The sequence below is a fragment of the Dicentrarchus labrax genome, unplaced genomic scaffold, assembly GCF_905237075.1.
Source record: "Dicentrarchus labrax unplaced genomic scaffold, dlabrax2021, whole genome shotgun sequence".
Taxonomy (NCBI): Eukaryota; Metazoa; Chordata; class Actinopteri; family Moronidae; genus Dicentrarchus; species Dicentrarchus labrax.
The window spans coordinates 24,935,985-24,961,613 of NW_026136718.1; the positions used below are offsets into that span (position 1 = coordinate 24,935,985).

General features: G+C 38.7%; 1 protein-coding gene across 4 annotated transcripts in view; it reads right to left on the bottom strand.

The window, feature by feature from the left end:
* The window catches only part of lpp (LIM domain containing preferred translocation partner in lipoma), a 144,173-nt gene that overhangs the window by 43,934 nt on the left and 74,610 nt on the right, over positions 1-25,629 (bottom strand). For all 4 annotated transcript variants that reach the window (XM_051376059.1, XM_051376057.1, XM_051376058.1 and 1 more), the window contains one exon: positions 15,654-16,241. In XM_051376059.1, the coding sequence (XP_051232019.1) occupies positions 15,654-16,241 (588 nt within the window). The remainder of the gene's footprint in view (positions 1-15,653; positions 16,242-25,629) is intronic.

Here is a 25,629-nt window from a genome sequence, read left to right on the forward strand (position 1 = left end):
GAAGCCCAAACAGTAGGCCTCATTAACTGTGAGGGATCGACACGTTCGATGTGCAAATCTTTCTGCCAAGCCGGAGCACTCTCTAGAGAGCAACTGGGCCGGAGCTCTTGGAATTCCTGGCACCTTGCGCCTCCTTGGTCACTCAACCATAAACGGCAATGACCACATCATGGAGGATTAAGAAGAGATAAAAGGAACATTCCTCGGTGGGTGGATTTTCCTCTGTTGTTGACTCAAATTACATGACTTTCTTTTTAATAATACACAACGGTCAGTGGAGGTTTACGTGGAGGGGGTTGAATTGGAATACAACCACCTGCATAAAAGTGTAGATAATATGTCTGTATAATATTCGTACACCTCAAAGAAATGCTCTTGTTGACGACACATTGCTCATTATGCCTGTGTTGTTAGTTTGAGACAGTGAAGAGGACGATTTAACACTGTTAATCTTAGCTCCACATCAAAAGCACATTGGAGAGGGAACGAAATGCTGCTATTACCAGAAACAGACTTTTGAGTTTAAGCTTCATTTATACCTTATCCACTCTTTGACACCCTGCAGCAATGCACTGCCAGAGAGTTTAAAGCACCTTGTTAGGGAGTCTTTTGTGACAGCACGGAATAATTTTTCACTTGAATAAGAGAAAGAAATTGCTTCCCTGCATGCTTTATGATTGCTTCGCAGTTCCTGTTCAGCTTTTCAGAGGCAACAATAGAAACCATACAGCAGCTATACGTGGTACAGACATGGTTTTTCAGTTATGTCTGGCTCAGTTCAGTAAATTGTTTGCCTGCGCCCTCGGGACACTCAGCCGCAGTTTCATTGAAGTTAGTGCTTAAATTCAGCGGTGACTGGGTTAACAGCTGCACCCATTTCCCACTTTTTTCCTCAGTATGTCGAGGCTTATCGTTTCAGGTCATCTGCCGTCTGCTTTTTAATGGCAGAAATCCTATCAGTTGTAATGCCCACAAAAGACGTCCCGATGGACCATCAAATGCCATCCACTTGACAAACGATTTGCAGAGAGTTGTTAAATGCCAGACCACTTAAAATCAAAAACAACAATAACATCTGTAAATGACCACTGTTGCGTGCTACCTGATACAGCATAACAGTGAAAGGCGAGCAGAGAAAGCCTGGGTCTGAGAGCTGATCTCTGCTCAACTGCCACATCTATGAATAAAGCTGTGTGCGCCACCCACTGTGGAATTGGCATTGTGTCAGAACTGATTAGGTGAGGAGTGGATGGTGGGTGTGGGTGGGCAGGGGGGGCTCGGTACGTGCTCTCACCTGATGCCCTGACAGCATTGTGTCCCACTAAGAACCAAACCTCAGGCTCTGTCTTTCCTGCTTCCACCACAGTGATAGAGAGTGAACAGGAGAGACAACTGTTCTCAGGGCATCAGATCCAAACCTTTGTTAGTGGAGGTGGAACAAAGGAGGGCAAGTGAACTGGAAGCTGGAACTATTTACATATCACCTACTATGGTAGAGAACAAGTGAAACAGATCTGTGGGATAAATCATAGCAGTCCAACCCAAGGGTTAACTCTGCTTTGTCCTGGTGTCTGGATCCAGACATACAGACAGCCAACAGGCATACAACAACAAAATATTTAAGTCAAACTGAAATTAAAATGTATTTTTTCATAGAAGTCAGTTTATATATACGTAGTGTTTGTTTTGACTTGCATTTGGCCAAAATGGTTATCACCAAAAAGAATAAATCTAAATTTCATTAATTTACTGCAGTGAGAGTGCCCCCTATGTTTTTCTAGGGGATGCAAATTTTTGATTAGTTCAATATGGCTGCAGGCAGGCACTAAACATTGTTTGTTATATTATTTAAATTCTAACAGTAACACAGGCTGGACACCAACATTGTTTGCCACTGCTTAGTCCCATCCATGATTTTACCACTCTCTACACGACTCAGTGTCATGATTGGAATCACGGGATTCACGCTACCTGAACCCCCTCCTTTGTATAACGCAATACAAAACACAGTACAGAGTGTGCGAAGGCTGCTAATGACTTGGCAAGTGTTAAAATAAAATGAACAAAAAGTAAAGACTAGTGCAAATCAGTGCAAACGTTAGGTTAAATAGGCTAACTAGCTTCTCTTTTCTATGTGGAAGGTAGGTAGCCTAGTTTGCTAGCTTCCAAATTCCAGATGAAATACAAACTTAACAGCATGATGACTCCCAAATGTTGTAAAGGACTAGAAATGTAATGATATACCGCAAGAATGTTAAATTGCAATACATGTACACACAGATGTACAGACGCAAACCCATGGCTGCCAGCTTGAGGCTTGAAGCTTACACATTGTTTCCACAAATACGATTTTATCCTTTTTTGAATGTACAAGTCATTAAAGTTTATATTTCCTTACACAAAAAGTGAGGAGAGTTAAAATTTCAGTTCAACTTTTGAGGAATCACAAACTGTATTCTCATATTCCGGCCAGTACTTTTTTATGCAGTGTGCAAAGACAATGAGATTGAGAGCCGCTGCACAAACAGCACAAACCACTGAGCTGAAAGTGGTAACCAGAAGGGGAACAGTACAGACACTGTAGAGGGAGCCCATTGAAAGACAAGTGCTAAACAACACTAATCTGTGTCTCCAAACCTGCAGTCATCTATCAGCCGTGTATTGCTTCTTTTATACTTCCTGTAAACGCAATATTGCACCTTAAACCAAAAGCAATTGTCTTACCTTTTACAATAGCTGAACATTTCCTGCATGATCAGCACAAACTAAAGAAAGACATAATCACTCACAGACATATTTATCCACAGATTAAATGATGATGGACTTCACAATACAACATGCTCTTTAGTGTCAATGGAGCTGCAGCTTTAACTCAGGCTTTTAAAAAGAGAAGCTTTAGCCAGCTCTCAATCTGACATCCTGGCTTTTGTCTCCCTGAATCACAATTATATTATTTGAAATGGACACAGAGCCTTTGAAGGGAGAGGGCTTATTAAAATAATAGTAATATTAACAAAAACAACAGCAAATGGACCATTGCATTAGTTAGGGTTCATGAGGGATTGAATTTTTTTATTGGATTGGAATATCTAAAAAAAGCTTTTTTTGCAGCAACACTAAACGAATGATTATAGCAGCTTAGGCGACTCTGCTTTACCAAAACAATGAAAGGATTGCTGGATCAGTCACAGTATCCTTTCAGTGAGTTGGTGTGTGTTTGTGTGTGCGTGTGTGTTAGTAGGTGATTTGATGAAGGGGGGAGGGGGGCAGTATGTCGTGTGTCTAGAATCAAACATATACGGGTTAAACACTTGTGTATTAAGAGCCGTCACTTTATAATGATGGCTTTATTTGATTCCATACTGCAGAGACCCATTTTCTCAACTGCCTTTGAAAGCCAGAAATTGTTTGTGTCACTGTGACACAGCAGCACACTTCAATAGAAACCTTGGAGAGCACCTCATTACTGTGATTCATTCCTTAGACTGACCAGACGGAGTTATATTTGCGATAATACAAAGGACAGCTCTGTTTTGATTACACAGGTGATGTCAAAATGCCACTCTCATCTGCGTAAGGACAGGGCGGGAATTACTCTTCAAATAAAAGTTGTTTGGACAAAAATAAAATTTGTGGGAAAGTTGCTTTGTCATTTTTCTGACAGCTGCATGTTTAATTGAAGAATTTGTTAAGTATGAAAAAGGAATCACATGTTAGTGGCTTTATGTAATCCAGTTGATGAATTTGCTGCTTGCTGTGTTAAACAGGTTATGAGTAATCTGTAATGCATTACACTTTGAGAAGAACCATCACAACGCTGCATATTAAGCTCAAGGCCACCTTCTGAGGAGGCACAGATAAAGTATACATTCTCTCCAAACAAAATAGGTCATGCTGTTTCAGCTCCAATTAAATGCTAAGAAAAAATAACAGTCAACTGTAGAGCAGCTGTGTACAGAGCAGCCAACGATAATTAAAAATTAACCAATTCCATAATTGACATTTTCCACAGCCACTCAAATCTCTTGCTGTAAACTGAATTCATATAAAGGGATGAATTTTATGTAATGTATGTAGAGGGGCCTTTCAATGTTTGTAAGATTGTGCGTGTGTAAAAACTAGGTCATCTGTTCGGAACTGACACATCCCCCTGCAAACAGATATTTGAAAATCTGAGAGTGTAGAGAGGGGAGCCACAAGCAGTATGAAAAAAACAACAACAACAAATGACTGCACAAATTGTTGGGACGAGATAAAACTTATTTGGCGTCTCTTTGTATACCATTACAATCCTGTGAATGTAGCAAACACCATATTACACAGGATGCAGGTTTCCCTGGTTTGGGTGAGAGCTCAAAGCATCTCCCTGCCGTTTCCTCATGTGGTAGCACGGATCTATATTTAAACACATGTGGTGGACATAATGAAGATTCATACAGGTTATGTCTTCAAATCGATGTATTGGCATCCTTTACTTCCCTTTTGTAATACACAGTGTTGACGATCTCCTGTGTAATTTTGCCTCCTAAGCAAACCATGATATATCCTTCTCCTTTCCACCTAAGCAACTACGTGGTTTAACTGAATGACACCCTGAAGGATATCTGTTGACCAAACACTACCACCAAAATGCTGAAGCCAACAATACACAAAGCCTGATCTGCTGAGGGATTCTTCCTTGATGAGAAAAAATGTTTCGAAAGTGCACACGTTTCACGGACTCTGAGCCAGGGGCGGACAAGGGCCCTTCTGTGGACAGAGGAGGATGTTAGGAGAGAAATCTGGTTTCAGCAACAATAAAAAAAAACAACAAAGAAAACTTGTTTATGTGCAGAAAGGTACTGGAACTGACAGGAGACCATGCCCACGAGGAGCCAGCAGGGGCCACTGTTTATGCAGGTGGTTTAGACTGCCTGGTGTCTGACTGAACCGAGGCAACTTTACTCCTTCATGTAGATTGTTTATGTGGTGAAAAGTAGGCAAAATGCTTGGATCAACACGAGTCAGTGTCATTCACTTGACCAGTTGCATTTTTCATTAACCAAAGTAAAATAATGAAATTAATTCTTTATATGACTCGTATGCTTGTCATGAAAAGAGGTTCAAATATTTTAAAATCAACAGATATAAATGTGTTAGCAACACTGTCAACATACAGCTACATGAATTAATTTATTGTTGTCACATGACTAACTGTCACCCAGCATGCCACAGTAGCTATAATCTAACCACATTTAAAGCTGCAGAATAATCTCAGTACTGCAGGATACATCTGCATCTCTTCACTACAGGCCAGTGAGGAAGAGGTAGAAAACAAGAAAATAAACAAACTGCTCAGACATTTTAGATTGCCGAGGCTCACTGAACTGCAATGACAGTTATCGATCCAGCCAGTTATTTACCAGCCATGCTGTTCATCTCAGAGGGGGCCAGAGGAGAAGAGGGTGGCAGGGCCTATTATTTATGAACACTTATGTGACAAACACTTCTGATCTACCGAGGGTTACCACTGACTGAATAAACCAGGCAATCAACAAACTAACAAAAATGAGTAACACAAAAAGACAAGGCCAAGTCCTTAATTTCTGAGTGAAATCAACAAGTTAATGTACAAAAATGAGCCATACTTACTCAAAGTGCTGAACTAGTCTTCATTTAATTTAAAATCAATTAACTTTTTAAGGTTTTGTAGATAATTAGGAATTTAGATCTATACGTTGAAACCCTTTGATTATAGTACGTTTGATGTGCTCAATCTAATGTTAGATGTAAAATGGTAGAATTGCATCTGTGCATGGGAGATATTTCATAACAATACACAAGGGTTGAATGCCGGGAATTAAGATCCTGGTATTTCCCAAGATTTTTTCCTTTGAAAAATGCCTGGATTTGTTACACTCACCACTAAGCACTTGGACGTATTAAACCTGGTAACATTATGAGAGCAGGCTGATAAACAGTTGGCACTGGGTTTTTTCCACCTCAAAGATAATGGACTTTTAAGGGTAACTATTGTTTACTACCACATAAACAAATGTATATGCAATGAGAATAACATTACAGAATAAGAATAATTATTTATTTATTATTTAAAATAACCTTTAATTCATGGCAAGTATTCTGAAGAATCCCAGAGAAAGATTTTACAATCACCAGAAAACCTTAAACCCTATGGCACAAAGACGTATTTCATAAATAGCCAAAACTTTAATATACATTTTTCCAATAAATCCATTTGCAAGTCCATCAATAAAGGGCATCACAAAGCAGACACTTGAACTTGTCAGACATGGCTTGCTTTTTTTTCTTTTGTAAAATCCTGCAACTTCATTTGTTGACTTTGTTTCCATCCTTCTGGTGAGTACAAGATAAATTCCAGGACATGCAGCAAAGTCAAAACCGCTGCAAAACATTGCTCCACAGCACTACTAGTGGTCAAACACTCCACAGTGTACCTTTAATTTGCCAGCTGTTTGTTTAATACATCTAACACTAGATATAGTTAGTTCTGTAATCCACTCTAAGAGTTTGTCATTAATGCTAGTGAATAATTAAAAATCTTAATTAATTAGTAATCATTTTATTAATTTAGTAGTCCTCAAAATGGCTTTACATGAAAAGCTTTATATTAATCCCCTTTAAATGAGGCTATAACTCTTATACCCTAGTGACACGTTTTAGTTTTTGGATGACCAATCCACACTATCTGAAAATGAGAAATCATTTCCATATTTGCAAAGGCCAATCACAAAAGGTGCATAGCTTAATCACTTTAACATGATAGTTCCCCATATTTATCAATACAACTAATGCCCCTGTTACCCTTAATGGGCCTAATTCGTTTTTGTGGTCGCTTGTGGCTAAATTTGCATTTGAGATTTGTTACAGCCTTGTTTTAAGTCTGGAAGCAGCTACTGGAAGGAAGCTTTCTGATGTGTTAGCATGAGAAAGTGAAACATAAGGAGATCCACATCCATCATTGACCTCAAGCTTCAGGTCTGGTGGACTAACCTTTAGTCCATGAAGCATTCAGTAACCAGAGCCTGTGCGCACCACCACCAAACACCATGTCATCCAACAACATGGTTATAGGCACAGCACTAATTATATACAGAAGCTTGTACATGTGCAGTGCCAGAGGAATCCAACAGATCCATGTCACACAGTCTGACCTGCATTAGAGGTGTAACGACTTCTGAGAAGAATGTGTGCTGCATGGTTACAAGGTATAAGTCAGTCCACTGATATGTGCCAATAGATTTAATATTCCAAACTGACATGAGCAGAGAGTGTGATAGGATGTGACTGCCTCAAGTGGCCTTTTCTGCATAGACTCCTATTCAAATGATTATGATAATGTTATTTTCATCTAAATATTTACACTACACATCTCATCTTTATTTATTTCTAAGAATGATTTTTTTACACTCTTAGTTGCTGTATGATGTATAATGACAGTGTATGCATTAAGTTACCAACAGCCTTTTAAGCTGCTGTCTCTAAAGCCTAGCACCTTACAGATTCTGCCCCAAACCCCCAAATATCCCCCCACTCTCTATTGATATTTTTTAAACTCACAAAGTTCATAGCCCAGTTTGAAAACATCAACAACAAATTGTCATGCACATCCAGACCCAATGCCCATTGCAGCTTTGAGTAAAAAACATATCTATGATGTATTGAACATAGTGCCTTCGTCAGATTTACTGTGTTTACAAGAGGAGTTGACTTGAATGACCCAGTGCTATGGTATTCACTTCATGGAAGAACTTCTATTTTTATGGAGCCAATGGAGGTTATCTTTCCATTTTTCTTTATTAAGTACTTATTGACTGTTGCTATCATAAAAAAGCAGAGAATAAGGGCAGAAATCACAGCCTCATTAGCCTTTTTTTTAAATGAAAGAGGACAGTGTCTTTTTTATTGTCAGTCCCCTAGCAACAGTGTTCTCACAACTTAAAGATACCCTGTCAATGTTTCTACCACTAGTAGTGCAATAGACGGATCCATGTTTTGTTTGTTCGCATGCACACAAGGGTGCATGTGCATAGGCATGGGTGCTCTGGTCTACAGACGGATGTACTGCACCAAGAAACATCAACAGTAAACACCAAAAACTTGGACATATTGGGCTATACTTTTCATTATTAATGTGTGGTATTAATGCAGAGACATTTGCTGTACTCAAGCTGTTCACTTTAGGTGAATACTTTTTGTATGAGAGAATGAATCATAATTAACATGTGCACACATTCAAGTGCAAAGAGTCTGTTATTTGTGATTCTTGTATGATCTTGATTTCTTGAACAGTGTTAGAAGAAACTAAGAAATTGTTGAAAGGGCAGAGTGGCTCACAGGTGTAATTGGAGTATTCATACTTAGATATGAGTGGGTGTGTTTTTTCAAAATTATGACTCATTTTGTTTTTAATTGTGCTGTAAAGACAATATCACTGTCTGAGAAACTGCATGGAATATGTTCTAATTATGTTTTCAGGATCATTAGGTGCACCTTTCACCCAAATTGCGTGCATACACACACATACACAGCTTATTTTTGTGGTGTCACTTTTCTAAAAGCTCCACTGTACATTCATTTGGCAGAAATTGCTACACCGAAATAGGAATCATGTGATTTAGTTCTTTAAACAAATGGTGGCATTTAAATTGCAAATAAAGAAATGTGTTAAGGTACACAGTGAGAGAAATGTAAGGCTTCTTTTTCTGATATTACACTTTTTTTTTTTTTTAAATTCCATAGGATTCTGACGAAGTATTTATGTCTTTTTCATGTAGCCAGAGGAATATTCTCTAGATAATACAAGAGAAAACACACAAAATTGTTTTGATGAACTTTCAATGTAATGGTTCAATAGTGCTGTGAAAGAAATGAAAATGTATTAGGGGTCAAAAATATATAGTGAATGTGTCAATGATCTGAACAAATTTACTATGTTTATTAAAAAGGTTGCTTAAAAACATCTATACAATAAAAAATATGAAACTATTTGTCTATCAATACACAATTTAGAAAAAGCAGTTTGTTTGGTGCAGAATAAAGTGCAATTTGTTTCAAGGTGCATCTACACGGAGGGAAGATCACAGGGCTGCAGATAACATGTCTTCATCTTGTCGAAGCCCTGGGCTCTCACTTTGTAGTTACACATGGTAACCCTGCACCAAGCAAAGAATCCTCTCTGGTAATCTATAGCACAGCTAGTAACTCTGCACTCAGTCAGTTGCTCATAGTTCTTGAGGGTAGGGCAGCCGAGGTCAATCACCTGAGGAGAAGGCATTACTTATGATGTAGGCAGGCGTAAATATGAGTACTTCTCTTGTACATCAAAGAACAGCTCTCTTACTATACATTTCAGACAATGCAGAATAAGAATAATCTGAGACTATCATGAGTGGTTAAGTTTCCATATTAGTAGAAAAACTAAAACCATTGGCTATTGTCCAAAGCAAAATCTTTTGTTTTTGTGGAGTCCCTCAGGGATCAATCCCAGGTCCCCTATCATTTCCTATTTACATACAACCTCTGGGACATATCTTCCACAGACATACAGTAATATGGACGTTCATTGATTTGTAAATGCTACACAACTGTATGCCCCTAGATAGCCTGGTACTACATAAGTCCTATATTATGTCTTGCCCTGGAAAAATTATAAACTGTGTGTCTAAAAATGTCCTGCACTTGAATGAATCAAATTAGACATCCTTATGAATACCCCTCCTGGCCCCATTATTAACAGTCTCTCATGTAGTCTGGGTGCTTTATTTCATAATGTCAAACTAAATGCCTGTAATCTAAGTGTAATTATTTATTTGTCTCAGGTCACATTAGTGGTGCAGTCTTCCCTCATTTAACTTATTTTCTTTTTTTTTTTGACTTTATTTTAATTGTTTTGACTATCATTTTGTCATTTTAGCTGATTTTATTTTTACATTGTGGATTTTATTAACTTAATTATGCCTTGTTTTGCTGTAACACCCTTAGTAATTGTATTTTTTACAAATTCTATATAAATAACATTTTTCTTGGTTGATCTGCACAAAATTTCTGAAGCATGTTGCATGATACCTATTAAATTAGCAAGAATGAACTGGTGTTTGTGATGCAATCTAGTTGTATGTGTTAGTTTTACCATTTAAATACAGAATTAAGGACTTAATGCACTGTCAAATAGTCCCTCAAGTAATATTTACACTTTTTTTGGATGGTTTTTCACATGTTGCTAACTGCATTCTTTTGGAGGTGGTGGAATTTTGGGTAATAAAGGATTCATGCCAGGTCCCTCACACGTATATAGACGGTCTTTTGGACACATCCTGATGGCACCATATGCAAATGTTCTTGTGCAGGTCAGAAGGCAAAGTGGCCAGGACCAGAAGGCAGAGAAATGTCAGATATTTAAACATGTTTGACAGTTGAAACCATCATTGACCTTCGAGGGGGCTTTAACTGGCTGCAGGGATTGAGCAGTTCAAAATAATCCTCCCCTGTCAAACGTCACTCAAGCTCAGCAATAACACAAGTCATCATCCAGCTTAGCTTTCCTCCAATTTCGGGAAAGATGGAGAGACTCGTGGAAATTGGTATGTTAACCGGCAGCCATGAAATCTGTTAATTTTTTTCGACTACAATAGAGATCAAACACTGGTGGATTTGGGTAATTAAGCGTCCTTGGAGCATGTTGATGTGAGGAGCTGTTTTTACACCTTCACTTTACGTGTGAGTAAGGACACATTGGAAGATTGGGTGCTGGTGGCATGTGGGAGATGTAGGGTGAGGTGGGGGGCAGACCAACCAAACTAATCAGAAAAAGTCTAAATCTTAGAATTTCTTTCAAGGAGTTCATCTTGGACTTCTAATGACACTGACCTTCTATGAATACCCTCAATTATGTGTAATGATCTCTTGAATAAAGTCCTCAATCAAAGTCACAGACCCCCTACTGAGAAAGTCTCGGGTATTACATAAAGTCACCATTAACAAAAGTGATGACAAATGTGTAAATAGTTCCTTTAATTGACTATGTTTTTGGTTTATTTACACAACAGATTAAAAGGGGCACAACTGACTTATTTTAAGTAGATTTAACACCATTTGTAAAATGTTATGATCATCTCACGACATTGGGTCAAGCAGAGTGATGATCATAAAGGCAAAGATGACAGATTTTGCTTTCAGTCTAATCTTGCTTTTATAATGTCTCTGGTTTATTTTGGCATTAAATATCTGCTATATGGGACACAAATAAACAAGAAATCTGATTAGAGCTAAGGTTTAGATACAAAAGTTGTGTGTGTGTGTATGGCAGAAGGGCTCGGGTCAAATATGATGTGACACCACAGAGTCATTTACAGCACATCATCTAGCTGAGTGTGCGCATATAGAGCATTAAGTTCCCCGATATGTTTCAAAGCATTCCAATAAAGCACACGGGGAGGGCACAGAGCCCATTATTCTGCCACAGTATATCCTTGGGAAAGAGACAAATATATATAGTGTACGCTATATCTGTAAAATTAGTGTTTTGCTTTTATCTGAAATCAAAGAGATGCTCACAAATCTATTAAACGCCACCTTTTGTTTTTTAATAATGCATCATACTGGGACCAAAGCAAGCTTTTCAAGCAAAATGTAGACTTTTGTTCCGAACAAATATAATTAGACTTATTTTTAAGATACTCTCTGCAATGTTGAAGCTAATTTGTATTTAGTAAAGTATAGTCCTTGATGAGCTATTCCCAGAGGCTGGGAGGCCCAGTTTGTATTTTGAACTAGCATAAAATCCTTGAATTAAAGAAAACTCAAGGGCCTTTCACTTTCCAGAGATTGTCGACGGCTGGATATATTGAGATTAGAATAGCTGTCTCTGTGGCATTGACTACTCTGTTCTAAGGGACAACAGTATTTTGTAATTCTTTTCAGATATGTACAGTTCTATAAAAAGGACTAGTGGTTGATCCAACATCTTGCAGTGCTTTTGAAGGCTTGAGGCCAGGCCTATGACAGTCTCATACCGTTCTTGCCAAGATTAAAATGTAATGCTTTTTAACCTTATCATAAATGTGTGTTGTTGTTTTTTGTGTTGGTATTTAATTCCTTTGAGTGAATGACATAGTACCCCTACAACACTGTCTAAGAATGAACTATTATTATTAAAAAATAATTTAAAAATGTACTATTAAATAAAAAATAAAATTAAAATAATTAACATTTATCGCCCTGGTGCACAAAGCATAGAAAATAAGAAGACAATCCAGTCTAAGTGACTGTTTACTAAGGCCTGCCCCCCCAGTTACTGTTGCTGCGCCCATCACACTTTCTGTTCTCACAAAGCACATAATGAAGTTTACACTAATAACAGTGACAGATTTACTACTTCAAATTAGGGTGGCCATTTCCTTCACATCAAAAAGGAGGACACTTTGCATACACAGGGACACGCAAGCAGATATTTGTTCTTAATGTTTTATCTGGGGATAAAGGGATTTGCCTTTACATATGAGTATGAGCATTTTCAGAATTTCAGTCCAACAACTGACGTTAGCTCACCTTACCTTCTCTGTCACTGAGAGCTTGATTGACAGCCTGGTGGTAACTTAGCAACTGCAGTGAGCACACATGGCTCATTTGAATATTAAAATGAGCCATGTGTTGGCAGGTCACAACACGAAAATGTAACCAATGAAATTATTTATTTTGACAGACATTTTTAGCCAATAAGTATTAAACTAATGAGGTAATGTGTCAAAGGCGTCATTTTTAGTTATTTTCTCAAAAGGAGGATAAATGAGTGTCCGGCTTAAGGCTGCGCCTGCAGCCGGACAGGGGGTTTAACAACCGGACTGTCTGTCTAAAGCCGGACGAATGGCCACCCTACTTCAAATTGATTGTAATATTTGAAACCAGACAGGGGCAGATAAATGCGGGGACTTTGTTAGGGGTCACAAGCAGATATTGTCAGCTGTTAGCTTTCCAACTAAGCTAATGCTAGCACCGTGAGTCATTTGAAAACGCTGCGTCCAGCTGAGTTTGTAATGTTTCCAGCTGACTTGTTTCAAAACAAGAATCATGTAAAAGGGGTCATAATCATGCATTTGTTGGCTTTATACATAATACTGTTCTAAAAGACTGACACTAAAGCTGCATGTCCCTGGCCAAAACATTCTTCATCCATTTATACTTTTGCTCTATTTGGAGAAATCCCACGCTATTATTTAATCTTAACAAATTATAGCTGGGCACACACACATACATACACACATACACATAAATATACATATACATACATACATACATACTACAAACGACCATAAAAACATAAAGAATCATGTTTTTACCTATATTCCACCCTAACATAATTACATGAAGAATAAAAATCACCACAAAGCTATAAGCTTAGGTTTAAAATGCACAGTGGGTATATATACATATATACATACACACACACACACACACACACACACACACACACACACACACACACACACACACACACACACACACACACACACACACACACACACACACACACACACACACACACACACACACACACGAATATGAGCTGCCTTTTTTGAGACGAATGAAATCAGATGGTGTATACTCCCAGCAGAGAAGATCTTTCAAAAATTCATAAAGGTTAAAACAACTGTTTATTCTGAGCATTTCAATGAAAGATGGCCCCAGTGAATTGCCATCTGAAGCTGCGCAAATGTATGCATACTGTACACACACACACACACACACACACACACACACACACACACACACACACACACACACACACACACACACAAACATTTCTACATTATGAAGTAGCATATAACATGTAGGGGTGGGCGATATGGGAAAAAAAATTATGTCTCGTTATTTTTGGGGATTTTGGCGATAACGATAATCAGTCGATATCCTTTAAAATGTGATTGGAATTGTCTGAGATAGGGCTTGTGTCCACCAAACGCGTTTTTAGCGCTGAGAGCTCAAAAACTCATTTTCCGAGCGCCCAGCGGTGTTAAAAGTTGAACAGATTTCAACTTGAAGTGCTCTGAGCGCTGCGCTAAAAAAGTTATTTTCGAAACTAAACCATTTCCATGCCAGAGAGGTAGACCCACGTCTCGGCACTAAATCATCTGAAGTACCGGTAGCTTCAGGGACTGGAGTTGCTTGCATTTTCTCTCTACCATCACAACGTGCTGCTAAACTGTTGCAAGGAGGATGCTAGCGAGAGGTTATGTGATCACGTCATGTGATCACGTAGGCCCACTAGTCGTGTGACTGAATCCTGCCATGCTGTAGAGAGAGTTACTGCACCGTGTATTAAGTGGATGTGAGGAGTTTCCGCGTGCGTTTCAATATTTTTGGCTAAGTAATTTAAATACTCGATAATGGAAATTTGCACATCGTCAAAACAACAATGACGATATTATCGCAAACGATATATATCGCCCACCTCTAATAACATAACTGAAAAGATACCACAAAGAAAGATGAACTGACAAGGAATGACTTGAACTGAAACACCAGTTTGACAACACCAGGCTGACCTCTTATGTCTCTTATGTAGAGGGTCAACACTCTGAGGCCCGGCCATGAGGCCAAGTTTACCATGCTTAGAATCATGTTCATGACAATAAAATTGACCATGAATCTTTAATCTCAGTGAAGGGGAAGAGTTCGACTAGTGCAGTACACATGTAATGGCTGCCATGTATACAGATGTGACTGTGATTCTGTGTAAGTGCATGTATATTGATGGTACAGTGACAAACTCATTGAGATTTCTCTTGACCCTCTCTTCTTCAAACTCCAGAGTTTCCCCAAGGGCATATGACAAAGTGTATTGTTAAACATGTGGTTGACTGAACACTGGTGAGAATGAGGTTAATTGGCCTGTGTTGGTAAGGCAGATGCAATGCATTTGTTTTGAGATTTAAATATCATGCTTGCATGTGCACTTCTATATGATTGCATATAGAAATAAAGGTTAAGTGGCATTAATTAAGTGATTTCAGTTATGCAGATGAAGCTCTTTATTTACCTTATGCATGTTCAAACCCTGAACTACTGTCATACAACAAGGACAGAATTTTGGAACGTAAGGGGCCAAAATTAGTTTTCTTCCCATGGTGTCTGGGCTCAGCCTTTGAGATAGAGGAGCTCAAATATTCCAGAGAGGTTTGAAGAAGGACTGCTACCCTTTCATTTTGACAAGAGCAAGTTAAGGTGGTTCAAGCGTCCAATCAGGACGCCTTGCAGACTCCTCCCTCTGGAGGTATTCCAGGGATATCTAACTGTGAGGAATCACCATTGCAAACCTAGAACATGCTGGAGGGATTTAATATCCCAGCTGGCCTGGGAACCCCTCAGGATTCTCCAGAGAGGGAGACATGACTGGGGAAAAGGATGCCTGGGCTAGGCTGCTTAGCCCAATGCCACCAATCCACAGTATGAAAAGTGGAAAATTATAACAAGGATGAAAGGATGGATAGATAAATGGTGTGACTAATTGTTGACTTAACCAAAATTACTAACTTTCTTCTATAATCTCAAAACACATTTTTCCCCAACTGTGTTTACAATACCTAAAAATGATGACAACTGGTGGAGTGTGTTGAATGTATGATAAACAGTCTTACCTTTGGTGGAACAGCTGGTCCAGAGGTGTAGGGAGCCAAGCTTGGTGGTACATCTGTAATGTAGGTCTTCTTGGGCCCTGGAGGTTGGTATGTTTGGGCGGGGGCCAGCTCAGGTCTCCTGGAACTTAAGCCACCTACTCCTGGATGGTGCTGTTCTTGATATGCACCCTGAGACATCGGGGAGAAGCCAGGCTGTGGTGGCCCATAGGCAAAGTCGGGACCTTTGGGCTGGGCAGGCATGTACTGCACCTGTGCAGGGCTACGAATGGGCTGCTGGCCAAAATGGTGCCCACCTGGGGCTTGATGCTGTGGACCAGGCTGGGCCGACCTCACCTGGACATTGAAGGTGGGCTGGCTTGGGGTTGAGGCTGTAGCGTAAGAAGCTGGGACAGGCTGAGGAGCTATGTGGCTTTGAGGCTTGGCCACCGGGCTTACAGAGGACGGGGGGATGGACGAGACTCCCCCAGGAGCCTGAGGTTTGGGCGTAGACTTCTTAGTGGCAGTCAGAGGTGGCTGGGTTGGAATGACCATACGCTTGTACCCAGTCACTGGAGCACTGGGGGTGGAGGCTGCCGAGGATCCAGAATTCTGAAAAACACACAAAAAAAGACTTAATTACACTGCTCAATGTAAGACACACTGAAGGGTATGGGCTGGAAATGGAAGCTATGAATTTTAAACGGTTGACTACTAATCTAAAAATACATTTAAAATGCTACCATCAATATGCTCACAATGGCAATGTTGTCATGTTGCATTAAGCAGGTATGATTTTACCATTTTAGTTTGGCATAAAATTTTGACCTGATGATGGTGCTACATGAAAAGTTGGAAGGATGAACGAATGGGGATTTAAAATTCATGAAATTCATCTAAAAGTTATACCACAAAAAAAAAAAAAAAAAAAAAACTTGAAAAGTCAATGTATCAGCAAAATCAGTAGGATTCATCCACTGGGCACCATGAATGTGTGTAAAAAAATGTCATGGAAATCCATCAATCAGTTGATCGACAGACATGATGCTAGCATAGCTAAAAAGCTTTGTAACTAACAAGTAACAGGAACAGGACAAACTGAAAAACGGATAACTAAATGAAATTAAATGAAATCCTGCTGGATGGTGGAACTACAACTGTTGTATTCAATTGCTGTTTACTGATACTGCGGTTTACACTCAAATGATTATCCACCCTGCCTCCCCAGAGTCAATTACAAGGCTACCTCGACAGCAGAGGCTCTACACTGTCCACGACCACCCATAATCTATGGCTAATAAAGCAGGAAGGGAAGCAATAAATTGTTTGGCAGAGGACGCCATGACAGCGGATTGGCAATGGCACATGACACTTGTGCTGACTCCAGCTGTTTGGACGGGAAAGATGTTAAATCACTGAGATTTGTGGTGCTAGTGTTCCTGGGAAGAGACGGCTGCAAAGCAGCAACACAATCCACTGCTGGGATACTCACCGTCTGAACAACTGTGGCATTTGATGCTATGACAAAACTATGACAAAATATATCAGCGAATAACACACAGAATAACAACGTTTCACTCAGATGTCAGAGCCTTCTGCCCTGAGTGTCTCTCATGTAAGTAATAATTGTTTTTCACTACCACTACATATCGGTGTCAGACGTTCAGCCAGTCTAAAAAGGGTCTATCATTAACCTTGGATGGCCTTATTAGGTTACTGCCTGAAGCCAAAAATCAGAGTCAATTACTAAATTTGCAGCACTAGGGGAACAAAAATGAACACTTGTAGTCTTTAGACCCTTTGCAACTCAGTTTGATGAGATGTCTTCCAAATTGGGGCAGAGCAACAATTCCAATCGATTTCTCTTAAAAGTTGATCAAAGCCTGCTGCACAGCAATGCCCCAAATAGCTGTTTTGCTGCACTGCTGCACTCCTTTGTAATTCCTTGCTTAAATTGAATAAAACACACTCGTGCTGTAATTCTATCAGTGTAAAAGTATTCAGAAAAATTCAGTCTGTGATCCTAATAATGTACTGACATTTCAAAAAATTCCAAGTTTTGGTAAAAGAGGTGCATGCATCAACTTTGTCTAAATCCCATCTAATCTAAGTCAGAGGGGAGCCCCTAAGGAACCATTAAAAGCTCCAGAAAATATTTTCTGCTCTCACTCTGATTTCAGGCTCAGTGATTAGTGCTGATGTTTATTTAAAAAGTGTGTCTCTCTGCATATGTATGGAAAAATCTCCAGTATGCCCTTCAGGAAGTGAAATTACTTAATTTAAATGTTTCATGGGTTTTAAATACTCTAGATTATTAATTTATCTTTAAGGCCTTAGAACCTACAGTAGCATTTAGTTAGCAGAGCACTGGAAATGCAAATTGGCCCCCTCAAAATAATTACACTGTCATGGTACATTTTCCACAAATTACATTAAGAGAATGGATTCATCCCTTTCTGAGGGTGATGAAACTAATCAAATGCGTACAATCTGAACAAAATGTCTGTGTAGTGGAGAGGATTTTCATATTAAAGCCATCGTTTTAGTAGCTGCATGCCTTTGACCTGTCAATGCTAATGAGTGTGGTCTGACATTAAATCTTGACTACTAAGTGACGAGATTGATAGGGAGAACACAGACAATATGTAATGATCATGTCACTTTCTTGTTCAGGAGCAATATTTGGCTATTAAATCGTTCCGTCCTGTGTTCACATTCAATAAGGATTCATTTTGAATTGGACAGTATATTGCCTCAGTTAGGATAGATGAAACACCCTCTCCCATAGTTAAATATAATTCCGATTTTTATATCTTAGTTTAATCCATTATTAATGCATTATTTTAAATAGCAATTTTATTGTATTCACTTTGTGTGGTAATATTTTAACTAGAGGTGGGGTGATATGGTAAAAATCCATATTACATTATTTATAAGAAAATGTTTCCATAACGATTTATTATGGCAGGATATTGCTTCCACCATGACAACAATATTTGCTCAGTTTCTCATTATTACATGAAAAGTTTCTTGTTTTAAGGAGATCCTTTCATGCTATAACAAAATATATTTCATGTAATTCTGAAATATTTTCTCGTTATTACTGCAAACCAAATTATGCAATTTAAAAAAAAAGCTTTTCTTGTTAAAAACATATCCCATTATCATGACAAAAGCAGTGTATTTGGTTAAAATAAGTAGTGTTTCTAGTTAGAACATTATAACTTGGTATGTTGTTATAACAAGAAACCTCCATATGTTGTTCCAGAATATATCGGAGTATGAAAAATAATTGAGGTCAATGCAATAATCGGCTTCCACTGTTTTGTTTTGTAGACAAAACTCTCCACACATTAAATACTACTTTAATAAGTCATTTAAATTATTGAAAATAATCAGATCAAATCAAAATAATAAAATTCCACTGAAAGCTGACAAAAGATAATACTGAATCATTGCCCAGGGCTAATGTTTAAGAGTGTTACAATTAACACAAAAGTACTTTGCAGTAATGTTTTCACACAATGTTACTTAATGAAGACTCGTTTACATGCACACCTACATTTAGATACATTATCACTGATTCAGTCTTTTTTGTATGGTCAGACCTATGGTACAGTTTGGAACTTTGAAGTCCAACATAACATATATCATCAGTGTGAATGCATACTGTGTTGTTGTCTCTAACACCCCCTCCATACACAAACAAAACACACAGTTTTAAAAAAGTTTTCCCTAACGCCTTCAGAAAAGTGAACCCTCACTCTGCACTGTAATTCAGACTGACTTTGCAAACAACTTAAGTGTGAAATTTCACAGAGACTCTCAAGAAAGCCTTTTGACACATTAAAAAAGATTAGGAGAGACTATACAAGCCTTGGGGGGCTGAGTAAAACTGTTAACTTTGCATTTCAAACCAAGAGGGTGGGGGGATTTTTTTTTTAAGCAAGCTTGGGGAAAACCCCTAAAGAGGAAGAAGTTCTGCATCTTTTCAGGCTCATCTAAGACCTTGGATATTTTTCACTCAACTTTTTCTTGCTCCTTATTCATACAAAGACGCGCTTGACTGTTGGCTCTGCAGTCCATTTGCATCCGTCTATTTCAGCACTTACACTATGACCATGGAAGAATTCCCAGTCAACACTTACTAATCTTCCCTCCACTTTCAGTCATCTTGTCTCTGCACAATCAGGCAATAGTCACATTTAAGAATCCGTCAGCCTCAATATAGTCATGCAATTGAGGGTATCAATTCTCTTCTTAAAATAGTTCAAGATAAGGCACATTAAATATGATTACACAATGTCTCTGTGGAACTTGGCGAGACCTCTAGCTGTTTTGAACTATCTTTCCGTTTGCAGATAAAGTGTGTTATACACATATTGGGAACTTTTTGCTCGGCGTATCTTATATCTCCATATCGGATTTTTTTTTTTGTTCCTTCAAGTGATAGTTGCATGACACCCTCGCTTTAAACAAGTTAATATTTCAGCGATGTTTTCCACCCACGCCATACAAATTAAAATGAAAGTTTTAATGGGTGCCCTGTATAACATTTGTCCTGAAGTGCTACCGCTGTGCCTGGTATTACCACCACTAATTATACCATGGTATTACATGTAACGGTATTACATGTAACTGCATTACATGTAACTGCATTTACTTTTTCGTCTTTTGAGAAGCCTTTTATTGCTTAATTAATATGCATTATTTGGCTCAGGTGTATAATATGTATTGATAAAAACAAAATGAAACTAAGTGCAATGGAAGCAGACTGAGCGTTTAATCATGACGTACATGATTAATTTGACTTATTTGGCACTTAGTCTTCGACTGGAGAGATGAGAAATTGTGGCAGAAATGAGGAGACTTTTAATTTCCTCAAATTACTACATGAAACAAACAAACACATTTCCATCACATTTTCTACATCGTTTTCCACCACTTCAGGTCACTAGTGGCGCCAGGATTTTGATTGTGGGTGGGCCTCCAGAAAATTGGATGGGCCAGTTAAAATAAGCCAAAAAAAACGGGTTCCCCTTCATCTCCGTTTCAGTGCTTTTCTGCGGCATTGAGGACACCTGTGTGGCTCTTGTGTCGCTGTCCTCAGCTCAGTGCTGAAGCGGACAAAGACATACACCTTGGCAGTAAGCCTAACTTAATTTACCTCTTTTGAACGTTCAATACACAAAAAGACTGAAACGGAGTTATATCTTTGGAGGGTCTGTTTCTCTCTCCATTTATTCACCCAGCACGGCGGGCAGAGAACTGTCCAAAATTATTTAACTGTTTCTTATACATTCAGAATGACAGAAGAACTGTATCGACATGAAATAACAGCAGCATTGAATCCGACACAGCTGCTAAACACAAACAGCAGGAAAACGATCCAAAATTATTTCTCCTGTAGCTTATTTCTTCAGAATAATTAAATGAATAAAGTATCTAACCATATAAACAACAGCATAACAATCAGAGATAGCTGATAAATAATCACATATGCACACAATTCAATTCAAACGTCTTCTTGGGGAACGGCGTTTGTGCTAGGCTGCTGAACCCAGTCTCCTCCTATAACACATAAAACGCTATCATAAGTTACCTCTGCCTACTGCCAATAATATTTTTCCCTCCAGAAAATGTGCATACAGACAGCCAGACACTAATGTTAACGTTAGCCTAACTGTGACTTGCCTTGCGGGTGTGAGGGGGTGGCTACAGGAGGACTTGATGGGGAGAGGTCGGCCGAGCTGGATCATAACTCGTCACTCGTAACGTTACAATGGCAGGAGTTTCCTCCTCCTGCTCCTCGGAGCATTTCTTGGTGAATTTAAATGAAAACAAGCTGCTTTGCTTTGCCATGTTTACGTTTCATATTAGCTAATAGCTACCGTCTGTGTCTGTCTCATTGAGCTTGCTTGAAAAGCTTGCGCGCCAACGTCATTCAATTTATTGGATCACTTGCTGGTGACGATGCAGCCCGTGGGCAGGCTTGAGAGTTCACACGTGGGGTAGAAGCCGCTGATTGGCTGAGAAGCTTTCACTCAAAGCTTTCCTCAGGCTGCTTATTGGATGAACAGCTAGAATGAAAATCACTCACTACTCACTATAGGCCTGGGTCAAAATGGGTGGGCCCGGGCCTAAAATGGGTAAAATTGGATGGAAACCTGACTTCTGGTGACATGTCTATTTTTCTGTGTGGATGTTTCTTTGGTTTTGTGGTATTACTGTGAAATTGTACAGTTCAATTTAAATCTGAAAACATAGAAAATATTCACAAAGTACATCCTAAACTTTACTCACAAGAGTCAGACTGTAAAAGAATGGAAAATCAGAAACACTAACATTATCTGAGGGTAACTAGGACTGCTTTGGGAGGAAACTCATGAGGGTTTTGAAGCTGAAATAAAAAGTCAACATTTCTACAAAATCAGTTACCAATTCCCCAAGTAGTTTTAGTTCTTGATAATATCACAGCTATGATATTGATTCTGCAGCTTAAGCCTGTAGTTTTGCATAAACAGACTTAAAAAGAAACATTGATACACAATAGTACGATCTATCTTCTGATAGTAATTTTCATTTAAAGATCCAGTGTGTAACATTTAGGTGGATTTTCTGGCAGAAATGGAATATAATAATTACAGGTATGTTTACATTAGTGTATAATTACCAGAATATAGGAATTGTTTTGTTACCTTAAAAAATCTTTTTTATCTACAGACACCTTGGGTCACCGTCCATGGAGTCCACTATGTTGAATCACCATGTTCCTACAGTAGCCCAGAGTAAACAAACACTGGCTGTAGATAGGGGCTTTTGAGTTTTTTTCTGCCACCATAGTTTCTCCTACATACTTAACAGCCTGTTCACGTAGTGTTCAGTTAGTTGTAATCTGCAACTTCACCTCTAGATGCCACTCAACCCTACACACTGGTCCTTTAAGATAAACACAAACAATTTCAATATGGATCCCTTATATCCAAAAATAATTTTTTAAATGTGACCACCATGCATACTGAACAGGACATTTGACAAAAAATCTATTTGTCAGTGCTCTCTGCAGGACAAACTAACGGTGGCACTGTCAGACTGCATTTCTGGACTGCAATTTATTGTTACTTCCGCCAACAGATGGGTCTAGCTCTTTTTCAAACAAAACAAAAACTAAAATGGTTAATATCATTAGTACAAATTCCCAAAATATTATTTGATCAAGAAAGTTGCAATCATCATGACTGAATAAGTACATGTGCAACAGTGTTATTTGGAATATCACAAGGTCAAGCACTGCTTAGACTAACTCAATCTGCACCAAAAATGATTTCACAAAAAAAAATATTCATTTTTTCAGTTCATTTGTTTGGCATAAAAAGACTGTAGATCTTTTTCCATTTTGTCTCTTCACAGTGGCTACGTATTTTTTTCCGTCTGTGATGTACTGTACAGAAATTACAGACACACTTAAAATACAGGGAGAGATATGACAACACAGAATGGTAGCAGTCACATGTACAGCACATGACATGCACATGCACACTCTTTGGTTTTACCACCCAGACAACCCGAAGACAATGTAGATGAACATTAAGTCCACGTTCCAAAATTCACACTTATGTAATCCTCTAAAAAAAACTAGGTTTCAGAAAAAAGTATGTAATATTTCTAGTATGATGTAACAACATCATACAAAGTAGGGCGTATTACTCACTGATGCAACTAAAAAATCATTTTCTGGGCAACTGTGTGAGAAAAGAAAAGTCCCCGAGAGTCACCGATCGTGGCACTTCTGCAGGCTATCTTTTACAAAAGAGGGAAATGTGTGTTTTGCCGCTCTCACACAGCAGAAACTAATTGTTTCATTCACCTCCTGCAGTACTACAGGCCAGTCTTTCACCACACACATCCCTGACTCATTCCTGTAATGAGGTTTTCGTGCACTTGTGACCCCCTCCTGCTTCAGGAGGTGAAATACTGCACAGCTGAAAACGTCCATCGCTTACAGTATGTCGATGTCATCAATCCCACAGACGGCTGCGTGTGTTTGTGTGTTTGTACTGTAAGCTTGCACATTATTGGGACGAGTGATAATGTGCAATGACAGTTAATGGTAAGCCTTTTAGCATTGTTACTATGACTTCATGATGTAAAGAGGCAGGTTACATTGACTGTCACAGTTTCTTGGCTCAAACTAAATTTGTCATTGGTTCACCCTGTTAATAAAAGACAAAAGGGGTGATACTACGCAGTTTATTTGACTAACAAACACTGACGGAACACATTGAGTGCCCGAAGGCGTGCTCCTCTCTCCACAGTTGGCTGCCCCTGTCAAAACTCAGAACCTGCTGCCAGATTGACCTTAAGGTCAATGGGAGCCACCGGCATTGTGGCAACATCTCTGCTCCATGCAGCAACAAAGCAATCAAAGAGAATAGCACCATATAAAACAAACAGAGAGGAAAAAGTTGAATACCACCAAGCCCTATAATTACAGAGCTGGAGTGTCATCTTGATGCAGTTCTGGCAGCTCTTGGAGATAAACTGCAGAAACACACAATTGCGCACTCATGGCGTCAGAGCCCTGAAGAGTAAAATATCCACTGCAAAAAATAGATGCCTACAGCTTTGACCTTTTATAAGAAATTAAAGAGGTTGGCTAGAATACCAGTGTCATTCCTGTGAGAGCAGCAGAAGCTGGAAACAATTGAAGCCAACATTCCTGACTGTCACCATCAAAGAAAAAAAATACATTATTTGCTTTGTTTAAATTTGTCCACACAACATAGCAGTGGCTGACCATTCATTTTCCTTATGACTGACCTTTGTGTTCGCTGGGAACCATATGACAAACCAGCACAGATAACTAACATGTAATGTGTCACTACATGTACCTTATTATATGTGTTCCTGACTGATGCTGATTTATTCCGCCTTAAGAGAAGCTTAAATCAAAGTGTCTCAGTGTTGTGACAGCCAAAACATGTGAAGGGCATTCCTGGCATTATAGGACACAGTAAAAGGAGGTGTACTAAAAACAAGGGCACACAATGTCATAGTGTACACACTGCAAAGCCTCCAACTGCCCACATGTGACAAATAGGACAGGTGAATAAATGGATGAATATTTGAATGAGTCACTTTCTAGATCCATGAGCTGCTTCCAGTCAACATATATAGTAAACATATGTGCCCAGAAAGTACACTAAGAAACACTTCTTCTGTATTTTCTCAAAATAAACTGAATATGAACCTCTGACACCTGAGATGTCAAACAATTCAATTGGATCTGTATACTGCCAAATCATACAAAAGTTATCTCAGGACACTTTAAATAGAGTATTCCTTATAAATATAATTATTTACAGAGATCCAACAACATACAATAATAGGGGAAAACTAACCATAAACATACTATTATACCATTAAAATGTTTAAGCATTGGTTTCATGGCTAAACAATACTTCAAGTCAAAGTAAACATTGTGCAAATAAATTTGAGACCAGAACTTCCGGGATGTTTCAGAAGAACCAACCTCCAATAAAATCCAGCCTATAAACATAATCTTGCTCAACAGTATATTGTTCAGCTCACTCCATAAGTCTGGATAAGGATGGTACATCAAAAAAGATTTAATAAAGTAATTTATTGAATATGTTTTTAATAGCCTTTAACAAACAACATTTCCCACAAGCCCAAGACATCTCAGGTTAAATGTCACCAGCTCGACAGAGGAGGCCAGTTGAGCTATCGTGGGTTGGTCCACTCATGGCTGAAACAATAATTGGACAGGGAGGGCTGAACAGCTTTGATATTTACCTAAAATTAAATCTAAAAAGTTGGTAAGATGACATAAGCAGAGAGCCCTGGTAGATATCCTGGATGAGGGGAAAACTAAAAATATAAATAGTTTCAATTATTCAACATTTTGAGAAACATTACATATACAAGCCAATTAACAGAGGGGAAACGGCTAGCCTGGCTTTGTCTAAAGGTAAAAAAA